This window comes from Xenopus laevis, chromosome 3L, assembly GCF_017654675.1.
Source record: "Xenopus laevis strain J_2021 chromosome 3L, Xenopus_laevis_v10.1, whole genome shotgun sequence".
Lineage (NCBI taxonomy): Eukaryota > Metazoa > Chordata > Amphibia > Anura > Pipidae > Xenopus > Xenopus laevis.
Window position 1 is genome coordinate 33,232,532 of NC_054375.1, and position 22,857 is coordinate 33,255,388.

At 38.7% G+C, this 22,857-nt stretch overlaps 1 protein-coding gene across 1 annotated transcript in view; it reads left to right on the forward strand.

Moving 5' to 3' along the window:
• The window catches only part of pcdhac2.L (protocadherin alpha subfamily C, 2 L homeolog), an 80,644-nt gene that overhangs the window by 32,424 nt on the left and 25,363 nt on the right, over positions 1–22,857 (forward strand). The window contains exons 4-5 of the mRNA XM_018252052.2: positions 14,694–14,752; positions 17,092–17,180. Coding sequence (XP_018107541.2) covers positions 14,694–14,752; positions 17,092–17,180 — 148 coding nt within the window. The remainder of the gene's footprint in view (positions 1–14,693; positions 14,753–17,091; positions 17,181–22,857) is intronic.

Sequence of the window (22,857 nt, forward strand, 5' to 3'; positions counted from 1 at the left end):
TGAATACGGTGGACCAAGGGTAGGCAACGTGGGATGATAAACATGCTGTTAAACTACAGATCCCAAACAGTTAAAGGCTGGATTGCAGTAAATTGACAAGTGCAGCTTTATACAATGAACTTGGAAGTTGTTCTTGGCAAGTTTCCAGAAAATTGGATTGTCTATGCTGGCTGAAAAAAACATAATAGATGTGAGGATATATATGGATATATATGGATATATATGGATATATATATATGGATATATATATATATATATATAGTGAATAAAGTACCCCCTCTTGTAAATTATAAGGATATTATAAGTTACAGAGGAGTTTCATGACGATATAAAAACACAAAGTGTTTTTATGCAGGTCATGGAACTCCGAGGTAACTTCTAATATCCTCATAATTTGCAACTGGGGGTACTTTATTTATTATAATACACAAGTTTCAGTGAGTCATGTGATAGAAATGACATCAGAACTCACCATTTATAACTGATGACATCAGAATTCACAATTTATAAGGATATAATTTACAGGATATTCATGGCTTTTGTATATATATATATATATATATATATATATATATATATATATATATATACCTTGAAAAAGGTCCCAGTGGGGACCGAAACGTCACGTCGGTTATGCACATAACTCAATAATATATTGTGTTTTGTATGAAAATCCCAGTGTTGCTGGTCTTTTTTCGATATAACTACTTCTTACCTTGCACCTGGGTAATCACTGAAGATGGGAGTGCTGTCCAACTGAACAAGAAACTATATATATATATATATATATATATATATATATATATATATATATATATATATATATATATATATATATATATATATATACATACATGTGTATTTGTGCCGTAAAAGTAGAGCTATAGCTGTCAAGCTAAATATCCCCGTCCCGTCTGCAGCCAGAGCTTTTATTGCTTAAATTTTAAGGTTAAACCATGTTTTCCCATATAATGAACACAGTAAGGGGATGCAAAAGCTGGTAGGCAAACTAACTCCATTTGTGTCTTCCACTAGATTTACATGGACAACAGCTCTATAATCTCTTGTTATAGGCATAGGTCTAAAGCCACCTAAGGCAGCTTTCATGATGCCACACTGGCACCCTGCATTTACCTTTACATAGGGGGTCCAGGGGGGGCTGAATCACTAGAGCAGAGAGAGCAATTGCACGGGGGATGCCGACCGGCTTGCCTAGGGTGCCCAGTCGGCATATCTCGGCCCTGCCCCTTGTAATCGCCCTGAGGGCACTAGTGAGTATGTGCTACCAAATATTGTGTTGCTTTTGGGTGATGCCAGATACAATCTAGATTTTGCATATTTAGAAACTATTTCACACAACTTGCATTTGGTATTAAAAGTGGTTGCATTAGTAGTACCCCCCTTTCTGGCACAGTATTTTATCTTGTCCCCAGAGTGTCATACAGAACTCTGTAACTTTCCCCTGCAGTAATACTAGAGTTATTGCAACTCCATAGTGTTTGTTTTATGAAATGGCCTCTTCATGGACTGCCTGTCTTAAGTGTTATTTTAAATTGACTTCTTTCCTAGCAACACAACACATAGACACGTGTCCCATCATGGTCTGCAGGTCTGCTTTATAACTCGATGCAACCGCACAGTAAAATAACACAGCAACCCATCTTCAACACGAGCTTACTGTCACAAACATTCTAATAGGATTTATTCTTTTAATCTGGCACCTGCTAATGCTGCACTTGTAAACAAGCATGGCTATACTATTGACTTGAATGTTTTCACAGACTGCTTGTGAAATCACAGCATATAGTTCACCAATAGAGTAACAATTTATAGGGATTTATTCAGATATTGGGCAAGGTAAATTAGAGCAAATCCAGGAATCAGATATTTCTCATTGCATTAAATTTGGTCCATTATTTGTCATCCATATATATTATTTATATTTGACAGCTGCAAGGGTATAACTTCCATAGGCACAGGGAACATAACAGACTCCTCCAACTTCACATCTGGACAAGTGGTGGTAGGAGGCAGCTCTGCTAAATGTTGATTTAATTTGAAGTCTCTGTGATTTCTCAGTGTGAGTCAAACAGCTGGTCCAACACGGTGAATTAGATTGTATGCAGTCAGTACATGTTCTGAAAGGGTGTTATGCTTTTGTTTACTCATTAGGATTAGGAGATCCGCCTTGCATTCAGGTGTAAGACCTGTTATCCAGAATGTTTGGGACCTGGGGTTTTCTGGATAAGGGAGCTTTCCGTAATTTGGTTATCTATATCTTAACAAAAACTTTATGGAGCAGGCACTCAATGGAGGCAATCTTCCACCAGGCAGATAAATATCAAAGTGAAGTTTATTGTGTCCACAGCCTTACGCGTTTCGTGATAAACACTTAATCATAGGTTTAATCATAGCCTTACAAAACGCGTAAGGCTGTGGATACAATAAACTTCACTTTGATATTTATCTGCCTGGTGGAATATTGCCTTCATTGAGTGCCTGCTCCATAAAGTTTTTGTTCGGCTTGTCCGCTCCCTGTGCTGAGGGCTCAGTGCGGCGCACCTGGGCCTCTTCCCAAGTGTGGTGAGTTACCTATTTCTACTTGCAGACCCTAAACTACAGTTTCATTCTCTATAAGTCTACTAAAAAATCAATCAAATTTCAAATAAGATTGTTTTGCCAACAATAAGGATTAATTATATATTAGTTAGGATCAATTACAAGGTACAGGTGTGTGACCTGTTATCCAGAATGCTGTGGACCTGGGCTTTTTTGTTTAACATATCTTTCTGTAATTTCGGATCTTCATACCTTCAGTCTACTAGAAAATCATATAAACATTAAATAAACCCAATAGACTGGGTTTGCCTCCAAAATGGATTAATTATATCTTAGTTTGGATCACGTACAAGGGACTGTTTTATTATTACACAGAAAAAGGAAATTATTTAAAAATTTTGGATTATTTGCATAAAATGCAGTAATTCAGCCTGCTGGATAACAGTTTCCGGATAACAGATCCAATACCTGTACTGCTTTATTATTACAATATTTATAATATAATTTTTAAAAAATATTAAATAGAGTCTGTGAGATATTGCCTTCACGTAATTCAGAGCTCTCTGGATACCTGGTTTCGGGATAACAGATTCAATACCTGTACTATGATTCAGTTCAAGTTGTACTATAAGGTACCTGCATGAATAGCATTCACCTTCTTGTGATATTTTCTTTGCACATTTTAGTCCAATGTGTACTTGCATTTGGATGTAAACACTGAACTTTGGTAGAACTTAAATCACACTGTTACAGCAATTTTTTTAAAATCAATAAAAATAATTATGTTATAGATTGTATGCCATCAAATCCAGGGGTTAGATTTTTACTCCAAAAAACAATATCAATGTACAGGTACTAATAGGTTGATATGCAAGAAGATGCTCTGACCATTAATTGCCAGTTTGCATTATATATGAGGAATTTACATTTTATTGCCTCATATCCCTTTAAATCTGACCATCAACTGCAAGCATAAAGTAACCATACTTCCATTTCAAGACCACAGGAGCTGAGCTTTTGCAAAACCACTTTAGCAGGGCATAATAAATCAGAAGCATAACATCTGACATGGCAACATTTCAGAAGTGAAGTATCGAGGTGTCATAAATTATTACTTGGGTACACATTAAAGAGAAAACGCACAAAAAAAAAACAATCTTAAGCAAAAGCTTAAACAACTAATGTTAAAGAACAAAAATAAACGTCAGTTAGGGATGCAGTGTTTCTCACTTTTGTTGCACGTCTCCAAGTGTGAATTTTCCTGCAAATCACTAAAGCGTTCTTTTGTATCCCTTTTTTCAAAGTGTAAAATCAAGGCCATGTTTTTTAATGGGCCTGTGCCTAGGAACGCAGCTGTAGGTGGCAGCCAGTGGGGGGTCATTTTTAAACAACGGTCAAATTAGCACCTGTACAGTAACCCATGGCAACCAATTAGATCACTGCTTTCATTGTTCAATCTGCAGCTCACAAAAAAAAAGCTAATCACTGATTGGTTGTTATAAGTTACTGCCCAGGTGCAAATTGGCCCAGCATTTATAAATGAGTCCCCTTGTGTGCTTATATGGAACATAATTATTTTTTCAAAAAATGTTTCCAAGCCTCCTTGCTCCAGATTTGCTGTGAAATCAGGTGGTAATGCTGTGGTGAAGACGATTACCCTTCCCTGATCCAATCAGTGCCTGGGCATAGACTTCTGCATCAGCAACAATCATATAGGGGAGAGGGAGGACAAGGGTTGGCATGCCTGGGGCATCACCATCTATAAAAGTGGTGTTGCCTGAAAGTGTTTCTCTATTCTGACGTAGAATAAACCATTATAACCTATTTTAAAAGTGTGGTCCATTTTCCAACATTGTATCAATATAACTATAGGAAAGTTGCTGCTTTTATTTTTTTATGGGAGAGTGAGAAAATATATTTGTTTAGCAACGGAAAATTGTGGAAAATTGCTTTTTCCCACAGACAAGTCAGAAAATATTACTAGCTGTGTAAATGCATTTACGGAATTTTCATTTCTTGGTGTTACTGACCATTTAACCTTAGACAGACAATTGCCATTATAGTGCATGTGAAGCTCTCTGCCTGTGAATAGTGGGAAGAAGCGTGTAGCATAGCAGCTATTAGTGAAAAAAGACACAAGCACACACCGCTATAGCTAATAAGTTAGTTGGGGCATAGATCCAATATGTTGGTCATGGCCCCACTGTGGGCTTGCCTCCCGATGCTCCCGATCTTGTGCATGTAAATGACATATAAGTTAGGGACAGCTGGAGGGTTGCCTACCTATCCTGGTGCCTTAGGAGTTGGTTGGGGGAAGCACATAGGCATTAGTCAACCACAACTGCGGCTACGGTGGTAAATGCGTTCTTTAGTTGAAGTGACAATATTACTTGTATTATTTGTTGCCATACTGATAGGAAGTGTCAATGCAATGCTGTAATGAAAAGAGCTTTAGAGCAATTATTCATCAAAGGTTTTTCCAGTTTATAGTCAGGTCGCTTCTCCCTTGCTGTTTAATGGAATACAGTGAGTTTGTTTTGTTTCTTGCGCAGCGAGAACTCCATCAGAATGAGATCATGTTTTGTGCATGCAGTATGATCAGTTCAAATAAAAATCAGCAAGCTGGAGTTTCTCCATAATGGAATTAAACTTCTGATTAGTTTAATGTCCTCTGAATAAAGGTCAGTTTATTATTTATGATCTTTCCCCTTCTTAAGTAGATTTGCAAAGGTCATAGATCTATAATCTGCACTACACGAAACAATTGTGCGGATTTTACTCTCGACATAATCTGCAGTAACAAAAAATCTCTCTCTCTCTCTCTCTCTCTCTCTCTCTCTCCCTGTCTTTCTCGGTCTCTCTATCTATTTATATATATATATACAGTATACACTCAGGTCTTAAAAAGATTTTTTATTGCTAAAAATGGCAAAGGACTGATGGAGATTATACGTGGATCATGCACCCAGGCAAATGATTAACCTTTATCGTGAGTGCCAGCTTCCTGTGCATTTAAATCACATTCCTTATAAAATTAGGTATTGCTTTTAAGTGGATATACAGTATAAGCAGGGCCGTATTTTAAAATGATGCATTCATAAAGACGTAAAGGAAGCCCCCCCCCGACCCTGGCTTGTGACCATGCGCAACCCCCTCTTTCTGCTCGGAGACATCACCCTGTTCACTTCTTTATAAACCTGACCTCCACTGCTTTGTGCATAGGAAAGGGAGGACAGAGCTGCACTATGGACTGGTGTTGGTGGGAATTTCAAATATCCGAGTTTCCGTTCTCCTTCCGCTCACAATCAGATCAGCATTATTCTGTCCCTAAAACGTTGCCAACTAGGCTCGGGGCCCTTGTGTCCATTCCACAAATCCAAGCCTGAGTACAAGGTTTATATTGCAGAGCAAGTTTTAAACAATTTCCATTTCTTCTCTGTGCAGCTTTCTCTGTGCACCTATTTCCCATTCCAAGCTGTGTAGAAGGTGCACTGACAGTGCAGTTAGCCAAACAGGGATGTACATGAAATCACCAGAGGTACAAAGTGAAAGCAGATCAGAGGGATTAGGATGCAGAATATACAGGAGTGTATTCTATAATGATAATATATTTGTAGATGAATGCCTGCAATGTTTTACTGGGGATTCAAGTTCCTTTATAAAGAAAACCATAAAATTGGATATGGGGAAAAAAAAATAAAAGAATCCCCTTTAGTTTTGCCAGCTCATTCGCTCATTCCAGCAGCTTTTAATTGTCATCACTATAGACTTTGAAGAAAAGAGATGCCAGCATCCAGAATTTGGGTGCTATGGCTTGGAAGAGCGACATGCATGCATTCTGCTGACAGTTGCCAGTGTCAGTTCCAACGTGTCTTTCTTGTTATTTGTGCATGCTCAAATCTGGAGAATTACTTAACTGATGACAATGCGGTTTACTGCAAATGTCATGTTTTATTACTAGAAACAGGTTGCTACTGTAAAGCGCATCAGACAATGGAAACAGTGAGCACATCACAGTCATATATTTGCTAATGTATTTGAAATATAAAAGACAGTCCTGTAATAACCTACTGTTCGACTAATCATGTGTACATCTGTTAGAGTTAAATGCCATTTAGTTGATGTCAATGTCTGATCTCGAGGTGCCTACCCATTGTTTAATGTATAGGCATATTAAGAGGTACTGCCTTGTAGTTTGTTAAAATATATTTGCTACTCTTCCCGCGTGTACAGAAGCTTTAGCGCATGCGCGCTTACTGGTCGCATCAGCCCCCTCACGTATACATGCCCCCTCATGTACATGCTGCAAAAAACAGGGGGCAGATTTACTAAGGTGCGAAGTGGCTAACGCTAGCAACAATTCACTAGCGTTACCACCCGCAGGGACACAGGCACCAATTCGCTAGCTGTCATTTGCACTCTATCACCAGGCAACTTTTCGCTCTGGCGAACGGACATTACTCTGCAAATTCACTTAAATGCTGATTTTACAGAACGTTACCTCTTTCGCAAGAGTTGCTTTTGCCACCTCAGACCAGGCGAAGTGCTATAAAGTAGATAGAACTTCCTCAATCTTCTATTACATAAATCATGTCTTGTGTGCTGAAAATGCAATTAAGTTAAAAAAAAAAACTTTTTTTTTTGGGGGTAACCAGTTTTCCCCATACATTTTAAAACATGGAACATTAATTTTATAGTGGGCACATGTGAAGGGCATTATAATAACTAAAATTGACCTAAGCGGCAGATCACTAGCTAATTTTCGATAGGCACAAATGAACGCTAGCACATCTTAGCTATGAAATGCTCGCACTGCCAAAGTATGGCTAGCGAAAAGTCGCCAGCGTTCAGTGCCCAGTGAATTGGCGTAGCCTGGCGAAGTGTTGCGATGCGTACGAAACGGACGCTGGCGAAATTTGCCGCTTAGTAAATCTGCCCCCAGGACTCTACAGACCGTGCCTACTCTGCCTACCCCTAGCCTACCGGCCTGGACTGGACTTTTTCCCATAGACTTCAAAAGAGTTTTTATGCAATAAACTGTGAGATGCTTTTCTGAATTGAATTGCATCTCAAATTGTTTCCTGTCCATGAGTTTACAGGTGAAAACCCTTTTTCTCGCTGAATTGAATCAGGCCCAATGTTACAATGTATGGGATAGTTATCAGTTTTAGGAAACACTTTCCAGGGACTATTTGAGACTGAGCCAGTTCCACAGAGTAAGCTGATGCCTTGCAAGGATGATGGCAAGCAAACCAAATTGCCTTTAACAGTGCAGAATAACATTATTGACTTTATTAGCAACAGTTATGTGTTATGTTGCACATTAGACCTGTAATGACTTCTCTGTTTGTATGTTTAGAAAATGTATGCAGTATACCGGTAGGTATAGGGGGCCCCATGATGCCGTAATTACTGAGCAGTTTCAATATCTATTGGCAAAACAAGACAACCTCTGTATATGTTGGGGGTAAAATTAATTTGCTGTGGGACCCAATAACATCTAGGAGCTCCACTGATTACTACTACCTCATATACAGTATCCCAACTGGTACTGTTGCTGTTACATACATGTAGTAGCTATGTGCCTGGCTACAGTCAGTAGAAGGTGGTTATGATTAAGACAATGGAGGTCATTTATCAACACTGGGCAAAATTGCCCGTGGGCAGATACTCCTGGCAACCAATCAAATTTTGAATTCATTGTTCTACCTGCAGCTGCCTAAAAAAAGCCAAACACTGATTGGTTGCTATGGGTTACTGGCCACGGGCGAATTTTCTCATTTCCCCAATGTGGCCCATATCCATGATCTAGTCGAGTTCATATCAATGGGCAAACACTGGCAGCCTTCTATCAGCTGGTCAGACACACATGCACTACTATGTGAATAATAGAATTTTACATTTTTACCATTAAAGCAATCACATCATGGTCCATCGTCTTATGTTTTATACTGTCACGAAAAATGTCACTTCACTGCATTGCACCGAAAGGCAACATAAAGTCTTGTATTTTAATGAGCAGCACCCTGTTCTAAGCTATTGATTTTAAAAAAAAAATATGTATAGGAAGGAACTACTCAAAAAGTGGATTTAATGGAGTTGTTTGTGAACAGTATCTGCTATCATCTACAAGTCACTAAATTGAGACCTGCTACTTTTGGGTTCCCCTGTTTAATGTGATCAATTCCAACATTAAATATAAAACGGATTGCTTTTTGATTTGTCTACTTGCAAAAGTGCCTTTCAATCAGAAACAACTGATTATGCTTTAAAATAAATCACAATGTCATGATTTGAGGTATCACATATTCCCAGGAAATAATCAATAATGCAGGATGTATTGAATCAATGCAGAACACTATTCTATTTCATATAGTTTTTGTAGAGTAGAGGAATTTTGCTTCAGCGGCAAACCAGAACCGTATATTAATTCACGTGTTTGTATATTTAATCAATAGCCATTTCCTATTCCGATATCCTTAGCTTTTAATATCTGACCTAGCCATTCTATTAAGAAAAGAAAGCAGATGTTCATAATGATGCTGAAAAGAGTCAATGATGCAGCTAATTTTATCTTTTTGTTCTAATCTACAGGGGTAATTCATGTATTCATACCTTTAGCACATAGATCTTTTTTCATGGCAACTTGGACAATAAACCAAGAACGGTCTCCTAATGAAATCAATCAAGCTAGTTCTTCTACATTTAAGTGATAATGTCCCATGAAGATACCAAAAGATGCCCATTTGTGCCACCAGCTTTAAAGGGAACGTCAACCCAAAAATAATTTTTGCCTAAGAAAAGTAAACATAATTCTAAGCAACTTTGCAAACAGTGTAAAAAGCTGTTCAAAAGAAATAGCAAGTTTATCAAGACCTTGGGGTAAATTTACTAAGCAGCGAAAATTCGCCAGTGATGGCTTTGCAGCCATCGCAAAACTTCGCCAGGCGAAAATTCGTTCAGACAACGCTAGTTTACTAAAATGCGAAGTTGCATCCAGGGCGCCGACCGCTGGCGAATTCTGCCTGGTGGAACTTCGTTAGAGGTCTTCACTCAGGCTAATTTGCATACGGTTGGAAATTTAAAGTTGAATGGACGTATATGTTGCAGCAAATACATTACATATGTCCAGGGAACCTTAATAAAGAAAATAGAGTTGTTATAATGCCCTATACATGAGCCCATTGTATAGTTAATGTTCCATATGTTAAAAAATGTATGGGGGAACCCGGTTACCCAAAAAAATATTTAAGGACTTTTTCAGGCTATCACGCCATGGCTATAGACGCCAGTGTTTTTTGGACTTAGAAACTTTTTCCACTAAAAAATATGATGTAAGGAACAGAAGATTGCGGAAGATCTATACACTCCAGTGCACTTCGCCTGGTTTGAGCTGGCGAAGGCAAGTCTGGCAAAAGAGGTACTAACATTCAATAAAATCCGCATCTTAGTGAATTTGCGGAGTAACGTCCATTCGCCAGAGCAAAAATTCTCCTGTCGCTAGTGTCTAGTTCCTTCGCTAGCGAATTGGCACCTGCGCCCATTAGTTAATCAGCGAAGTCCCTGCGGGCGGTAATGCTACCAAATGGACGCTAGCGTTAGCCACTTCGCCCTTTAGGAAATCTGCCCCTTAGTGTTATCTTTTAAAAAAAAAAGGTAGAAAAAGCCTCAATGGATGAACACCATATTTTTCCTTAGCATTTTTAAGTGGCTACTTACAGTTTAGTCACATTTGTACACTAGGTATGTGGTCACTGAAAATGAGTACAAAACTTGATATTTTTAATGCTGCAATGCCTGGTGAATTTTGTTGCAGTTTTTTTACACAGCGTAATAAATATAATAATGCCCATATATTTACTTGTTAGACATAAGGGCAATAGCAGAAGCGAAAAGCTATGTTTTTAACCCATAATCCCTTTAATTCCAACGTAATTGTAGCCAGTAGGGGAGGCCTCACTTGTGCTCCATGTGTCAAAACACAATTTTGTGTGAGTATGGTAGCAAATCGTATGCAAGCTGTAGCAATGATTTTAAAAAAATGTTTGTATGTGATTTTTATTGGCGCTGCAACTATTGATGCAACCAACTGTGGAAACCCTGAAATTATGTGGCTGTAGCTCCAGTGTTCCACCTGCACACGATGCAGAAGAGGATGAGGCAATGGCATACTGTGCAAGGAGAGTATTAGGACACAAAGACCTACAAGTACAACATTTGTGTCAATTTCAGCATGACCACAACCCTCAGCCTTGTTTGTAAATTACACTTTGACCATTAAATGTACTGCATTCATTTGCATAACATTGCAATAAAATGTTTTATGTTTTACATATAACGGCAATGATATTTAACAGTTCACTTACTGATATCCCCTATTCTGCCGAACCTGAATATAGTTAATAAAATTAAAAAGACAGTAGCATGTAGCCATTCTACTTCTGTGCAAATCTCCATAATTTATTGAAATCCTATGCGGGTTGGAGCAAGTTTAAATAATTGTCCCTGTTTGCAATATTGTGTTGAGGTCCATGCTGTAAAGGGAAACGTAGAAAACAAAAAGAGACAGTTCATAAATCAAGAGTCTTTGAGCACAGGATTACATATCTGGAAAGGGAGACTGTAATATGGTAATAGGGATGCAATGTGTTAAAGGGACTACAGACAGGAAAACTGTTTGTGTCATGATAATAAATACAGATTTGCATTCTACAGGCAGAAATAACTGGTCAGCTGTTCAGTCAACATACTGTACTGAGAGCAAGAGAAGGAGTGAACAGGTAGAGAAAGTGAGAGCTTTATAAATTTGCACTGCTATTGACGTTGTATGCAGAAACACATTCAGGTATACAGGCATGGGATCTCGTATCCAGATTGCATGGAACATGGGTTGTTTAGTTAAGGTTTAGAGTGGTCTGAACCATCCTGTATAAACATGACTGTTGGACTGCTGTTGAGCTTGTCTTAGTTTATAGACGTCATTGTATTATAACAGAAGAAGAAAGAATCACATAAGTGTACATAGACACATACATGTACACAAAAGCAACAAGAATAAAAAAAATATTGAGGCATTAACCGTTTTCCAACGAAATATTCAAGATGCAGAGATTGTCTTCTCAGATTGTCTTCCAAACTGACATGAGTACAGACGTTGCCTCAGGTGGATCCATATTTAGCAACGGAAATTGAGAAACAAGGCAAAGGTTATCTACTTGTGTGTGTGTGTAATTGTACTCAGTACAGACCTCAGGAGTATTCTAAATGAAACCCTGGTACTTTCAGTATGTTTTAAAGATTCATAACAGTGTGTGATAAGAGTGATAAAAGGTTTGTGTCTTAACCACATATTTCAGTTCTGTGCCTACGAGGCTAAATATGTATAGAATAAATATGACCAATATACAACTGATGACAAAGAATTATTAAAGGTTTTTGGGTTCTGTCATTAGTAACATAGTTGTCAAATAATTAGGAATACAAAACAATATTTTTTACCCATTGTACGCTAACCTCCATATGCAGTAGCAGGTATGCAGTAGAAGGGACTGTGCCTGTGGGATAGCAGGTGCAGTAGGGAGAGATGGTGCCTATAGCAGTAGTGGGGGTAATATTGGAATGGATTGTGGCTGTGGGATAGCAGGTATAGTAGGGAGAGATGGTGCCTTTAGTAGTAGTGGGGATAATAGTCTCTTGGAATGGACTGTGGCTGTGGGGTAGCAGGTGTAGTAGGGAGAGATGGTGTCTATAGTAGCAGTGGGATATTAGTCTCTGGGAAGGGAGTGTGGCTGTGAGATAGCAGGTATAGTAGGGAGAGATGGTGTCAATAGTAGTAGTGAGATAATAGTCTCTGTGAAGAGACTGTGGGGCAAATTCACTAAGATGCGAAGTTGCGCAAGGCGCAACTTCGCCGCGCTTCGCCGCACTTCGCCAGGCGTAGTTTCGCCAGCGCTCTGCAAATCCACTAAAATCCGAAGTTGCGCTCAGGGATAGCGTAAGGTTGCGAAGTTGCGCTAGCGTTGATTCGCTATGTAAAGCGAAGTTACGCTAGCGAAGGCTAATTTGCATACGGCGCGAAATTCAAATTTCAATGGAGGAATACGTATCAGCACTACAAATGCCTAGAAAACCTTCAAATCAGCAAATAAAAATTTTATTTTGCCCTACACATGTGCCCACTGTCTAGGTAAGTTGCCATGAGTCAGGAAATGTAGAGGGGAGGAAGGGGAGCCCCAAAATTTTTTTCGATCTTTTTCAGCCTATCACCCATCATGTAGAAAACACGCCAGCGTTTTTTGGGACTTAGAAAAAAAATTGACTTTTTTTTAAACAATCCCTATCTACTCTATTGCGCTTCGCCAGGTCTGAGGTGGCGAAGGAAGTCTAGCGTAAAAGGTAGCGTTCAGTACACTGCGCAAGTTAGTGAATTTGCGTAGTTACGTCGCTAGCGAAAATTCGCCTGGCGTAAGGGTGCGAAGTAACACTAGCGAAACTATGCCAGTGTTCGTTAGTGAATTTGCGCAGTAACGAAAATTACAAACAATAGCGAATTAACGCTAGCGTTCGGCGCTTCGGCGCTTAGTGAATTTGCCCCAGAGTCTGTGGGATAGCAGGTATAGTAGGAAGAGATGGTGCCTATAGTAACAGTGAGATAATAGTCTCACAGAAGGGCTGTGGTATAGCAAGAAAAGTAGGGTAAGCTAATGCCTGCAGCATTTTAAATAACACCCATTGAGAAGGGTCTGTGGATGTAGCATTAGCCAAATGAGTGACACCAGGTCAGTATGTTGGTTGTAACACTTTATATTAGTTTTGCCCAACTTGTGACCCTTAAAGTGTTATTGAAGTATGATTTATTGAATTCATAACATCTAAAGGTGCTGCTCAGCTGTACTTTAACAATAGTAAAATTTCCATAGATCATTAATTGCCAAGCAATGTTATTCTATAACACATTTCCAATTAATGTGGTCATAATTGATTGTTTTATTCAGCTTTTTTCATGTTAGTCTACACCACAATCACTGAATTTGGTACAAGATGGGCAGTGCAGGTTGCACAAAGACTATGAGATCAAGTAGATTGAGGAGGCCTGTAATGCTTTCCTTCTGAAAGAATGTTAAATGTGCTGCATTATCATAATTTTGAGCCTTTTAACATATTTTAAAATATTCTGGATTATGAAAATCAGTATTAAAACATATTCCCCTGTCATTATAGAGAGTTGTGCCTAAAGGTGGCTATAGACCCAAAGATCCGCTCATTTGGTGACATCGCCAAACGAGCGGATCTTTCCCCGATATGCCATTAACGAGCATGGCTATATCGGGGGTAATCTGCTTGACGGCTGAACGAATCGATTACAACGCGCGATGGGCTCCGTCGGGATAGGTCAGGTCAAAATCAAACCTATCTAATCGACCAAACGACCGATCTCCGCCTGACGAAAGATGTCGGCACTAACCACACACAATCCGAAAATCGTATGAATCCTCGATTCGTATGATAGGATCTGTGTGTCTATGGCCAGCTTAAAGCTTGCAGATTCGGATTCAATCATTACTGGTTGTAGTAATGCAAATCAATATTTGCTCTAAGAACATTTTAGCTGTGAGTTAGAATAAAGTTCTATCATCAAGAAACTTTTTATCATTTATCACTTAATTCCTGAGTCCGTGAACAGCAGAAGATGCCATTTAGCAAAGGTTTGTTTCAAGAAACTGTTAATGACTATGAAGAGCTACAGTAGGTCGAGCTTAATGGGGGGCATTTGCCTTAAAGGGGCAGTACACACACACCTTCGAGATAAGAAGACTCATACCAAGAATTTATTTGTGGACTGGTAATTTATTTTGGCAGAACCTAGATTTGAGAAAGACATTTCTCATTTATCAGTGGCATTTACAGGGTTAGCAAACTGTGGGTGTCTATCATCCCAACAAAAAAAATGCATGTAACCCATATTTTCTGTTTTCAAATACAAATTGCCCCATATTTGACTACAGAACATGGTGGTAGCATTTCAATAAAATAACTTTGTGGTCTTTTATATTTGGATTCTACTGAAACAACAAAATCCAACATTGTCATTTACAATTGTTTCATTTTTTAATGTACATATATTTTTTTTTTAGCCCAAACAGCCTCATCCAGACTGGCGTTACTCTGCTTCACTCAGAGCTGCAATGCAGGGGTAAGTTAATTGTTACTGTTCTCTTCCAAAAAGTGCTAGAGGCTTATTTCATATTACGATTTTGTTTTAGACATATATTATATGCTGCTTAATATATTTTCTTTCTCTTAAATATTTAACTGGAAAAAAAAGTATTTTACATGAATCCTTATTAGTTTATCTGCTCTATAAAAAAAGTTTCTCTCTACCCCCCACAAAGTTGATTCTAGAGCTCTACCTGCTAATTGTATTTGGGGTCTATCATTGTACTTGGTTCTTTTAAAAGTTATGCCAGGTGAAGTGCATTGGCATAGCTGTATGTTGTAACAGGGGTTGTGTTAGCAACTTTTAATGCTGTACCAAGTTCATATGCTGTGCCACATGTGTACAGTGTATATCATTTATGGTGCTTTATCACATGATGTGCTGAGATGTGTTGGCTTACTACTGCTTTGAGCAACAGACCAGCAATGATATCTGTAGTTCTAATGTATACTGTATATATATACAGTACTGTATAGTTCATACTTCTCAACTGTCCCTTTTTCTGAGGGACAGTCCCTCTTTTGACAGCTCAACCTGCAGTCCCTCATTTGTACTGGAAAGTCCCTATTTTCTCTGCACTGAACAGCCAGAAAAAGAAACAAAGTTTCTAACTTAATTGGTTTTAGCAGAGAGCACAGAACAGCTTACAGGTGTAAATAAGATACTTTGTAATAATTTTGAGACACAAAAAAAAAGTTTAGATAAGGAGAATTATTTTCAAAACCTGCCAAATTTGGAAAAATGGACATTGTAATTAGGGGGTGTGGCCACATAAAAATTTGCTGCACTACGTGCAAAAATTTTTTTTGTCCCTCTTTATACTTCCAAAATGTTGGGAGGTATGGTATAGTTTATATTACATTTTAATATAGCTAAATAAATAAATATAAGGGGTGTTGGATAAGGTTGCTTTTGACAACAATAATATTCCTCCTTAAAACTCCTTAGGCGATTGGAACTTACCCATTCCAAATCCAAAATGGAGAACTTTTATTAAGTTATTCATAGATTTGACATTAAGACACGAAGACTGCACAGTTATGATGCTCAATTAAACACCGACATTTGTTCTGGTTTATTCAAGCGGTCTACTTTGTGAATATAGAATTTCTAAATATATTTCTGCCAAAAAAAATTCCTTGCAGAGGAAATCCTATGAATTTAAAATGATGGCTAAAACCTCAAATATGTATAAAGCTGGTGTTTGTCACAAGCAGGTTGTCACAAATGGCAAAATATATGTCGTTGATTGAAATTGTTTCTCTAATAACGGCAGGGAATGCCTCTTTTTTTCTATGGCAAACTCTGGAGCTCTGCTGCTCTCTTGTCAAACATCAAACCTATGCTTAGAGGGCGAAAATAGGAGCAAAATGCAGACAGCAATGCTAATATTATTTCTCAATTCACTGAACTGTCAACGATAACAATGTAATTGGTACATTGTCCAATCTCACACAGAGCTACTGGCACTTTCCCCTCACTTTCACCCTAGTTCCTAATTATTTTGTGAGCATATGAAAATACAATCACTCCAGTGAGACACATATACCCATTAATGAACTCCTTAATAGCTGATTTCTGATACTTTATTAGAGCATGCAGCTCAGTTAGTGCAAGCACTCCTACAGCACACAGGCGTACCCTCTCCTTCTGTGCCCACAACCAAAACTGATGATTACTACCAGGAATTCACCCAATTCAACACTTTGCAGCTGGTTGCAGCGAGGGTTGCAAAATGAGTTCCCCTTGGATGCTGTCATAAAAGGATTGTAATGTATTTTAGGATTGTGTTTCTCGTTAGTAGATCACAGCAAATTATTCATATATAACTGAAATTATCACTATTTTTCATGCCAGCATACCCTCAATTTAAAATAATGGATTTGTAATAATACATTATATGTGGCTATTTAGATCAGTCTTAACCATAAGCATGCTTCCATTGTGTCCTCTGCTCACCTTTAATTCAAACCAGCATTGGTTACCTAGAGTACACTCACCCCTTTTCCCACGTGAAGTTAATATAGTTATGGTCATTTTAGTGATGTTAAGCTCATCCATATGACATTACCCTAGTGATTAGGTTTTCCAAATATTTCTTACTTCTGCCCTCCTTACTGCTATTTTGTGTTTTAAATTCTATAAAATATTCACAATCTCATTACATTTGAAAGAATGAAAATGACCTTCTATGTGCTAAAGGGAAATGTAACATATGACTCATATTGATTAGATAAAAATGTAAAATATATTCAGATTTTTTTAAAAATATTGTCTTGAGCTAAGGTGCTAACTCTGCAATCTATTCTGTACAGCGCTGTGCACATGGAAGGAGCAGCAGTTTTACACAGAGGGGTTGGAGGTCTCGAGCAGCAATGGCCGACAGTGTCCAGTGCAACAACAGGTTAGAGAAGACTATTGACATTTCTTATTTTTGAACATGAATTATATTATGTCAGAAATAGTGATAGGCGAATTTATTCGCCAGGCGCAAAATTGCTCGAAAATTCGCCGGCGTCAACTCTGCTGCTGGCGACAAGTAGACGGACGCCGATTGACTCGCGGGTCAAATGTCGCCGTCGTCGGAATTGTCACCCATATAAATTTTGACGCCCACGAATTGACGCCAGCATCAAAATTCGTGTTTCGTGAATTTTTCACCCGAATTTCGCGGCACAAATTCACCCATCACTAGTCAGAAACATTAAATGGCTTACTAGAAAATCTAAAACTGTACTACTGGCATCGTTTACAGAGAAACCAGAAACATAATAGCATATACAAATTATTTGTCTTAGTTTCATATTTTAAGAGCCTGCATCTGCCCTTTACTTTTATCTGTACCCATAAGTCATTGCTGCCCAACAATTTTTTTGTGTATAGTTGTTAGTAGTGATGTGGGGGTCAAGTTTTTCCAAACCCGCACCCTACCCTAACCCACCCTCCTTCAGCCCACGTCGGCATCTGACTTTTGGGTTCCTTTTATAGACCTGTGCAGACCCACCGATGATGGTAGGGGTAGGGCAAGCAGGTGCGCAACCATAAAGCCGGAAGTCGGCATTTGAAGGTGGCCATCCGCAAAGAGGACTGCATGGACGGCCCGAACCCACGGGTAAACCCATGGGTCCCGCAGGTATCGGGCAGGCCCGCACATCACTAGTTGTTAGTAACTAGGGATGTAGCGAACATCGGAAAAAATGTTCGCGAACATGTTCGCGAACTTCCGGTCAAAAATGCGAACGGTTCGCGAACGTCGCGAACCCCATAGACTTCAATGGGAAGGCGAATTTTAAAAGCTAGAAAAGACATTTCTGGCCAGAAAAATGATTTTAAAGTTGTTTAAAGGGTGCAACGACCTGGACAGTGGCATGCCAGAGGGGGATCAAGGGCAAAAATGTTTCTGAAAAATACATTGTTGACACAGCGCTGCGTTTTGTGCTGTAAAGGGCAGAAATCACACTACGTCACTCAGGTGATGTTTCTGGACACGGAATGTGAAAAAGCTCACACAGCTAGGTGGCACTTGGTTAAAGACTGGGCAAACAATGCCTGCAAGGGCAACGTATACAGTAGTGGATACGGAATATATTATTGCTGCTGTAAAAACATCACTCAGGTGATGTTTACGGACACGGAATTATTATTGTTATTATTTAGACAGAATGTGAAAAAGCTCACACAGCTAGGTGGCACTTGCATACCTCCCAACTGTCCCTCTTTTGACCACTCAACCCCCTGTCCCTCTTTTGTACTGGAAAGTCCCTCTTTTCTCTGCACTGAACAGCCAGAAAAAAAACAGTTTCTAACTTAATTAGCTTTTGGCAGAGAGCTCAGAACAGCTAACAGGTGCAAATAAGATACTTTGTAACAATTTTGACTCTGGTTGGTGCTGGTAGTGGTGAACTACTAGGAGGAGCAGCACACCAGTCCCTCTTTTCTCTGAAATGAACAGCCAGAAAAAAAACTGTTTCTAACTTAATTAGCTTTTGGCAGAGAGCTCAGAACAACTAACAGGTGCAAATAAGATACTTTGTAACAATTTTGACTCTGGTTGGTGCTGGTGGTGGTGAACTACTAGGAGGAGCAGCACACCAGTCCCACTCCCCAATACAGCTAGACTAATAGCACTGAGCAAAGTAAAAAAAACAAAAAAGAAAATAAAAGCAGTCCTTACAAGGACTATTGGGTTATTACAGCAGTCAGCAGATGAGATCAGAAGCAGTGCCCACAGCAGCTACATACAGAGCACTGCAGTAGAAGGTAGATTACTAGTCAGCAAAGCTAACTAACCTAAACTCACTGTCCCTCAAATCCCTGCAGAGTTCTGTCCCTACAATACAGAGCAGTATCAAGTAGATTACTAGCCAGCAAAGTTACTATCAACTGTCCCTCAAATTACTAAACAGCTCTCTCCCTACACTAGCTCTTCCAAGCACACACAGGCAGAATGAAAAAACGCTGCAGGGCTTCAGTTTTTTATATGGAAGGGGAGTGGTCCAGGGAGTGTGGGGGTGGTCCAGGAGGGAGAGCTTCCTGATTGGCTGCCATGTATCTGCTGGTCTGGGGGAGAAATGGCAAAAATAAGCGCCAGCTAAGGCGAACCCAAATTGGCGAACGTCGCGCGACGTTCGCGAACATTCAGCGGACGCCAACAGTCGATGTTCGCGCGAACTAGTTCGCGGGCGAACAGTCCGCGACATCCCTATTAGTAACATATGCACCACTTACACATCTGTTGCAAAAGTCTAAACCGAATGTAAAGGGGTTCAGTGTCACACTTTACTGTGGCATTGGGATTAAAGGGCATATTTGAGCCTAATTTTTACCAATAGTACCGGTAGTAATAAAATCATTATAGAAGGCATTGACTCAAGTTCTGCTTTATCATCTCATGTCTGTGGATCAAAATGATTTAAAAAATAAACCAAACTAAAATAAGAGACATCAATACTGGTTATGACTAGATATACGTGTGGTTGAAGTAAGGATTAAATTAAATGAAGTGGGTTTTTGGAACACTATAAAGACAGTAACTATACAGGATAGAGAGATTAGGTAGGAAAGATATACAGTATAAAGAACATAAGAATAACCAAGTTGTTGGGTTGTTGCGACAGATGGAACGTGTTGAGTAAAAGTGCAGATGAAGCATATGCATACTTTATTACTGTCACATGTTTTAGCTTCTGCATGCGGCACAGCATGTGAGTATTTATAGCTACACCTCTCCGTCCATGTTGATGCTGCCTGACGTTGCTGATAAACTAGTTCCCTTCTCTATCACCACAGTGACGCACAGTTTATTTGCATGTCAGAATATAATAAACAAATAGCTGCCTTATCTTTCTGCTATGGTCACCGTGTTTTCACTGTTTCTACTAGGGATGTAGCGAACTGCCGATTTGGTGTTCGCGAACGCCGTTCGCGAACACCGGCAAAAAATGCGAAAGTTCGCGAACAGTTTGCGAACTTCGAACACCCGCTAAAATCGTTCGATTCGAATGATCGAAGGATTTTAATCATTCGATCGAAGGATTTTCATTCGAATCGAACGATCGAAGCCATTCGATCGAATGCTTTTCATTCGATCGAATGCTTACAATCGTTCGAACGAATGGAAATCGTTCGATTTTTAGCGGTCGAAGGAATTCGAATGGTCGAATGGTCGAACGACTTGTATTCGAATCGAACGCGAACTCAAAATGCGAACGTTCCCAAACGTTCGCGAACATTCGGCGGACGTGAACGGTCGAAGTTCGCGCGAACTAGTTCGCAGCAGAACAGTTCGCTACATCCCTAGTTTCTACTAAAATCTCATACAGGTTGTATTTTTATTATGCTTGTTTAAGCTTAACCAACTTGGTTCAGGCACTATGAATAGAACAATTCTTTCCTTTTCGAGGAGGTAAATATTTATTGCTCTACATTCCTGGTAAAACAGCTCTTCATTCAAGGCCATGTCTTTTCCAATTACTTTATGTGACTGTTCATTGATAGATGTTCAAAGCTGACAACATAGATTAGGGTAAAGCTCCGATGAAAGGCAAATGCTATGAGGCCTCAATAGGATTTCTCTGCAAAGGCAATCTTAACACATCTGGTCCAGTCTCAGGGAGGGGGACATGAGCTTCCTGTAAAAGACTGTGTACTTAGAAGAAGAATGATCCTATAAAACAATAAACAAACCTATAATTGATGTATATATATATATATATATATATATATATATATATATATATATATATATATATATGTGCAAAACGAGGGCACATTTACCAACAACGGTGTTTATATTAGCAAGGATACTGGAACATCTTTGGGTCCATCCCCACCATTGAGCAATCAATAACATTACTTATTGCTTCTTGTGCAGTATGTGTGACAACAGTCCCTTGTATTTTACGCCTCGTGCACCACCCATGTCTATGCTGGGCAGCTGTAATGGCTTTTAAAATCTTCTCATTAAATCCTAAACTGGCAGATGGTTGTACTTGGTGTGAGCAAATGTGCTGAATGGAAAGATGTGGATTTCTGTTTTCCAATTAACTTTTCAGAAAATAGTAACCCAATCAGCATTTTATGCTTAGTACAATAGCTTTAGCAATGGGACCTGTATGTTTATTATTGTTATAGGTGTCCTGTTAAATAAGATAAAGAACAGAGAACGTTGTTCCCGAGACCTAGCCATAGGATCTCTCTGAGCAGTTTGTGTTTAGCAAATAACTTCACAAATTTGTCTGTATATGAGTAAGTATGTTGAGCTACCACATAATCCACCTGTGCTGCTGTGAGGGGATAAGATAAGGCCCTACTAAATGAAACTTGACATTGGCATTGCACTCTAGTCTTATAATCTTTTTTAATCATTCAGTGTAAGCATGGGTCTCAGGTGCAGTATTGTCTGTCATGCAGCAGAATGAACCCAAAGGCTCTTATGACATCAAGACGGACAATTTACAGGTTGTCTGATGCTATGTGCATTTATTAAAAAAAATAAAACACACACACACATATATATATATATATATATATATATATATATATATATATATATATATATATATATATATATATATATATATATATATATATATATATATATATAGGGTAAGGATGCTCTGAATCATTTAGTCATACAAACCAGGTAAAGTAAATTGTTTTCCTCTTTCCATTTTTTCTTTTGATTTACATATGCAAATCAGGGTTCAGATTTGGTTCGGTCACTTAAGGATTGACTGAGAATTTATAGTCATGGAATGTGCACGTTATATTACTATTATTAATATTAAGGGGCCTGTTATCCTCTGTGATTTAAATATATTTATGTAATTTAGATTCCCATACCTTAAGTCTACTAAAAGCATTTAAGCAATAAACATGTAAACATTAAAACTAAATAGGTTTGTTTTGCTTTAAATAAAGATTAATTATATTTTAGCTGGGATAAAGCAATGTACTGTTTTATTATTACAGAGAAAAAGGAAATAATTTGTATAAATATTAATATTTGATTAAAATCCCCATAATTTGGAGCTTTCTGGATTCCAGATAACAGATACCTATAATAGGGATCAGTAGAACAGGCACGATTGGGGAAGAAGCAGTCAAGAAAGAGAATAACATGATTATTGGATAAAGCATAACTAGGAACTACTCAGAATGTAAAAATACAGTCAAGCAAGGCAGTGGTGTGGGTCGTACATATATTTATGTACATTTTTGTGCCTACAGCACCGTAGCAATAAGATATCACCACCTGCACCATATGTGCCAAGGAGATCAACACAACCTTAGGCTAGGGCCAGACAATGTTTATTAAAGGAAAACTATACCCCCAAAATGAATACTTAAGCAACAGATAGTTTATATCAAATTGAATGACATATTAAAGAATCTTACCAAACTGGAATATATATTTACATAAATATTGCCCTTTTACATCTCTTGCCTTGAACCACCATTTCGTGACTCTATCTGTGCTGCCTCAGAGATCACCTGACCAGAAATACTACAACACTAACTGTAACAGGAAGAAGCGAGGAAGCAAAAGGCAGAACTCTGTCTGTTAATTGGCTCATGTG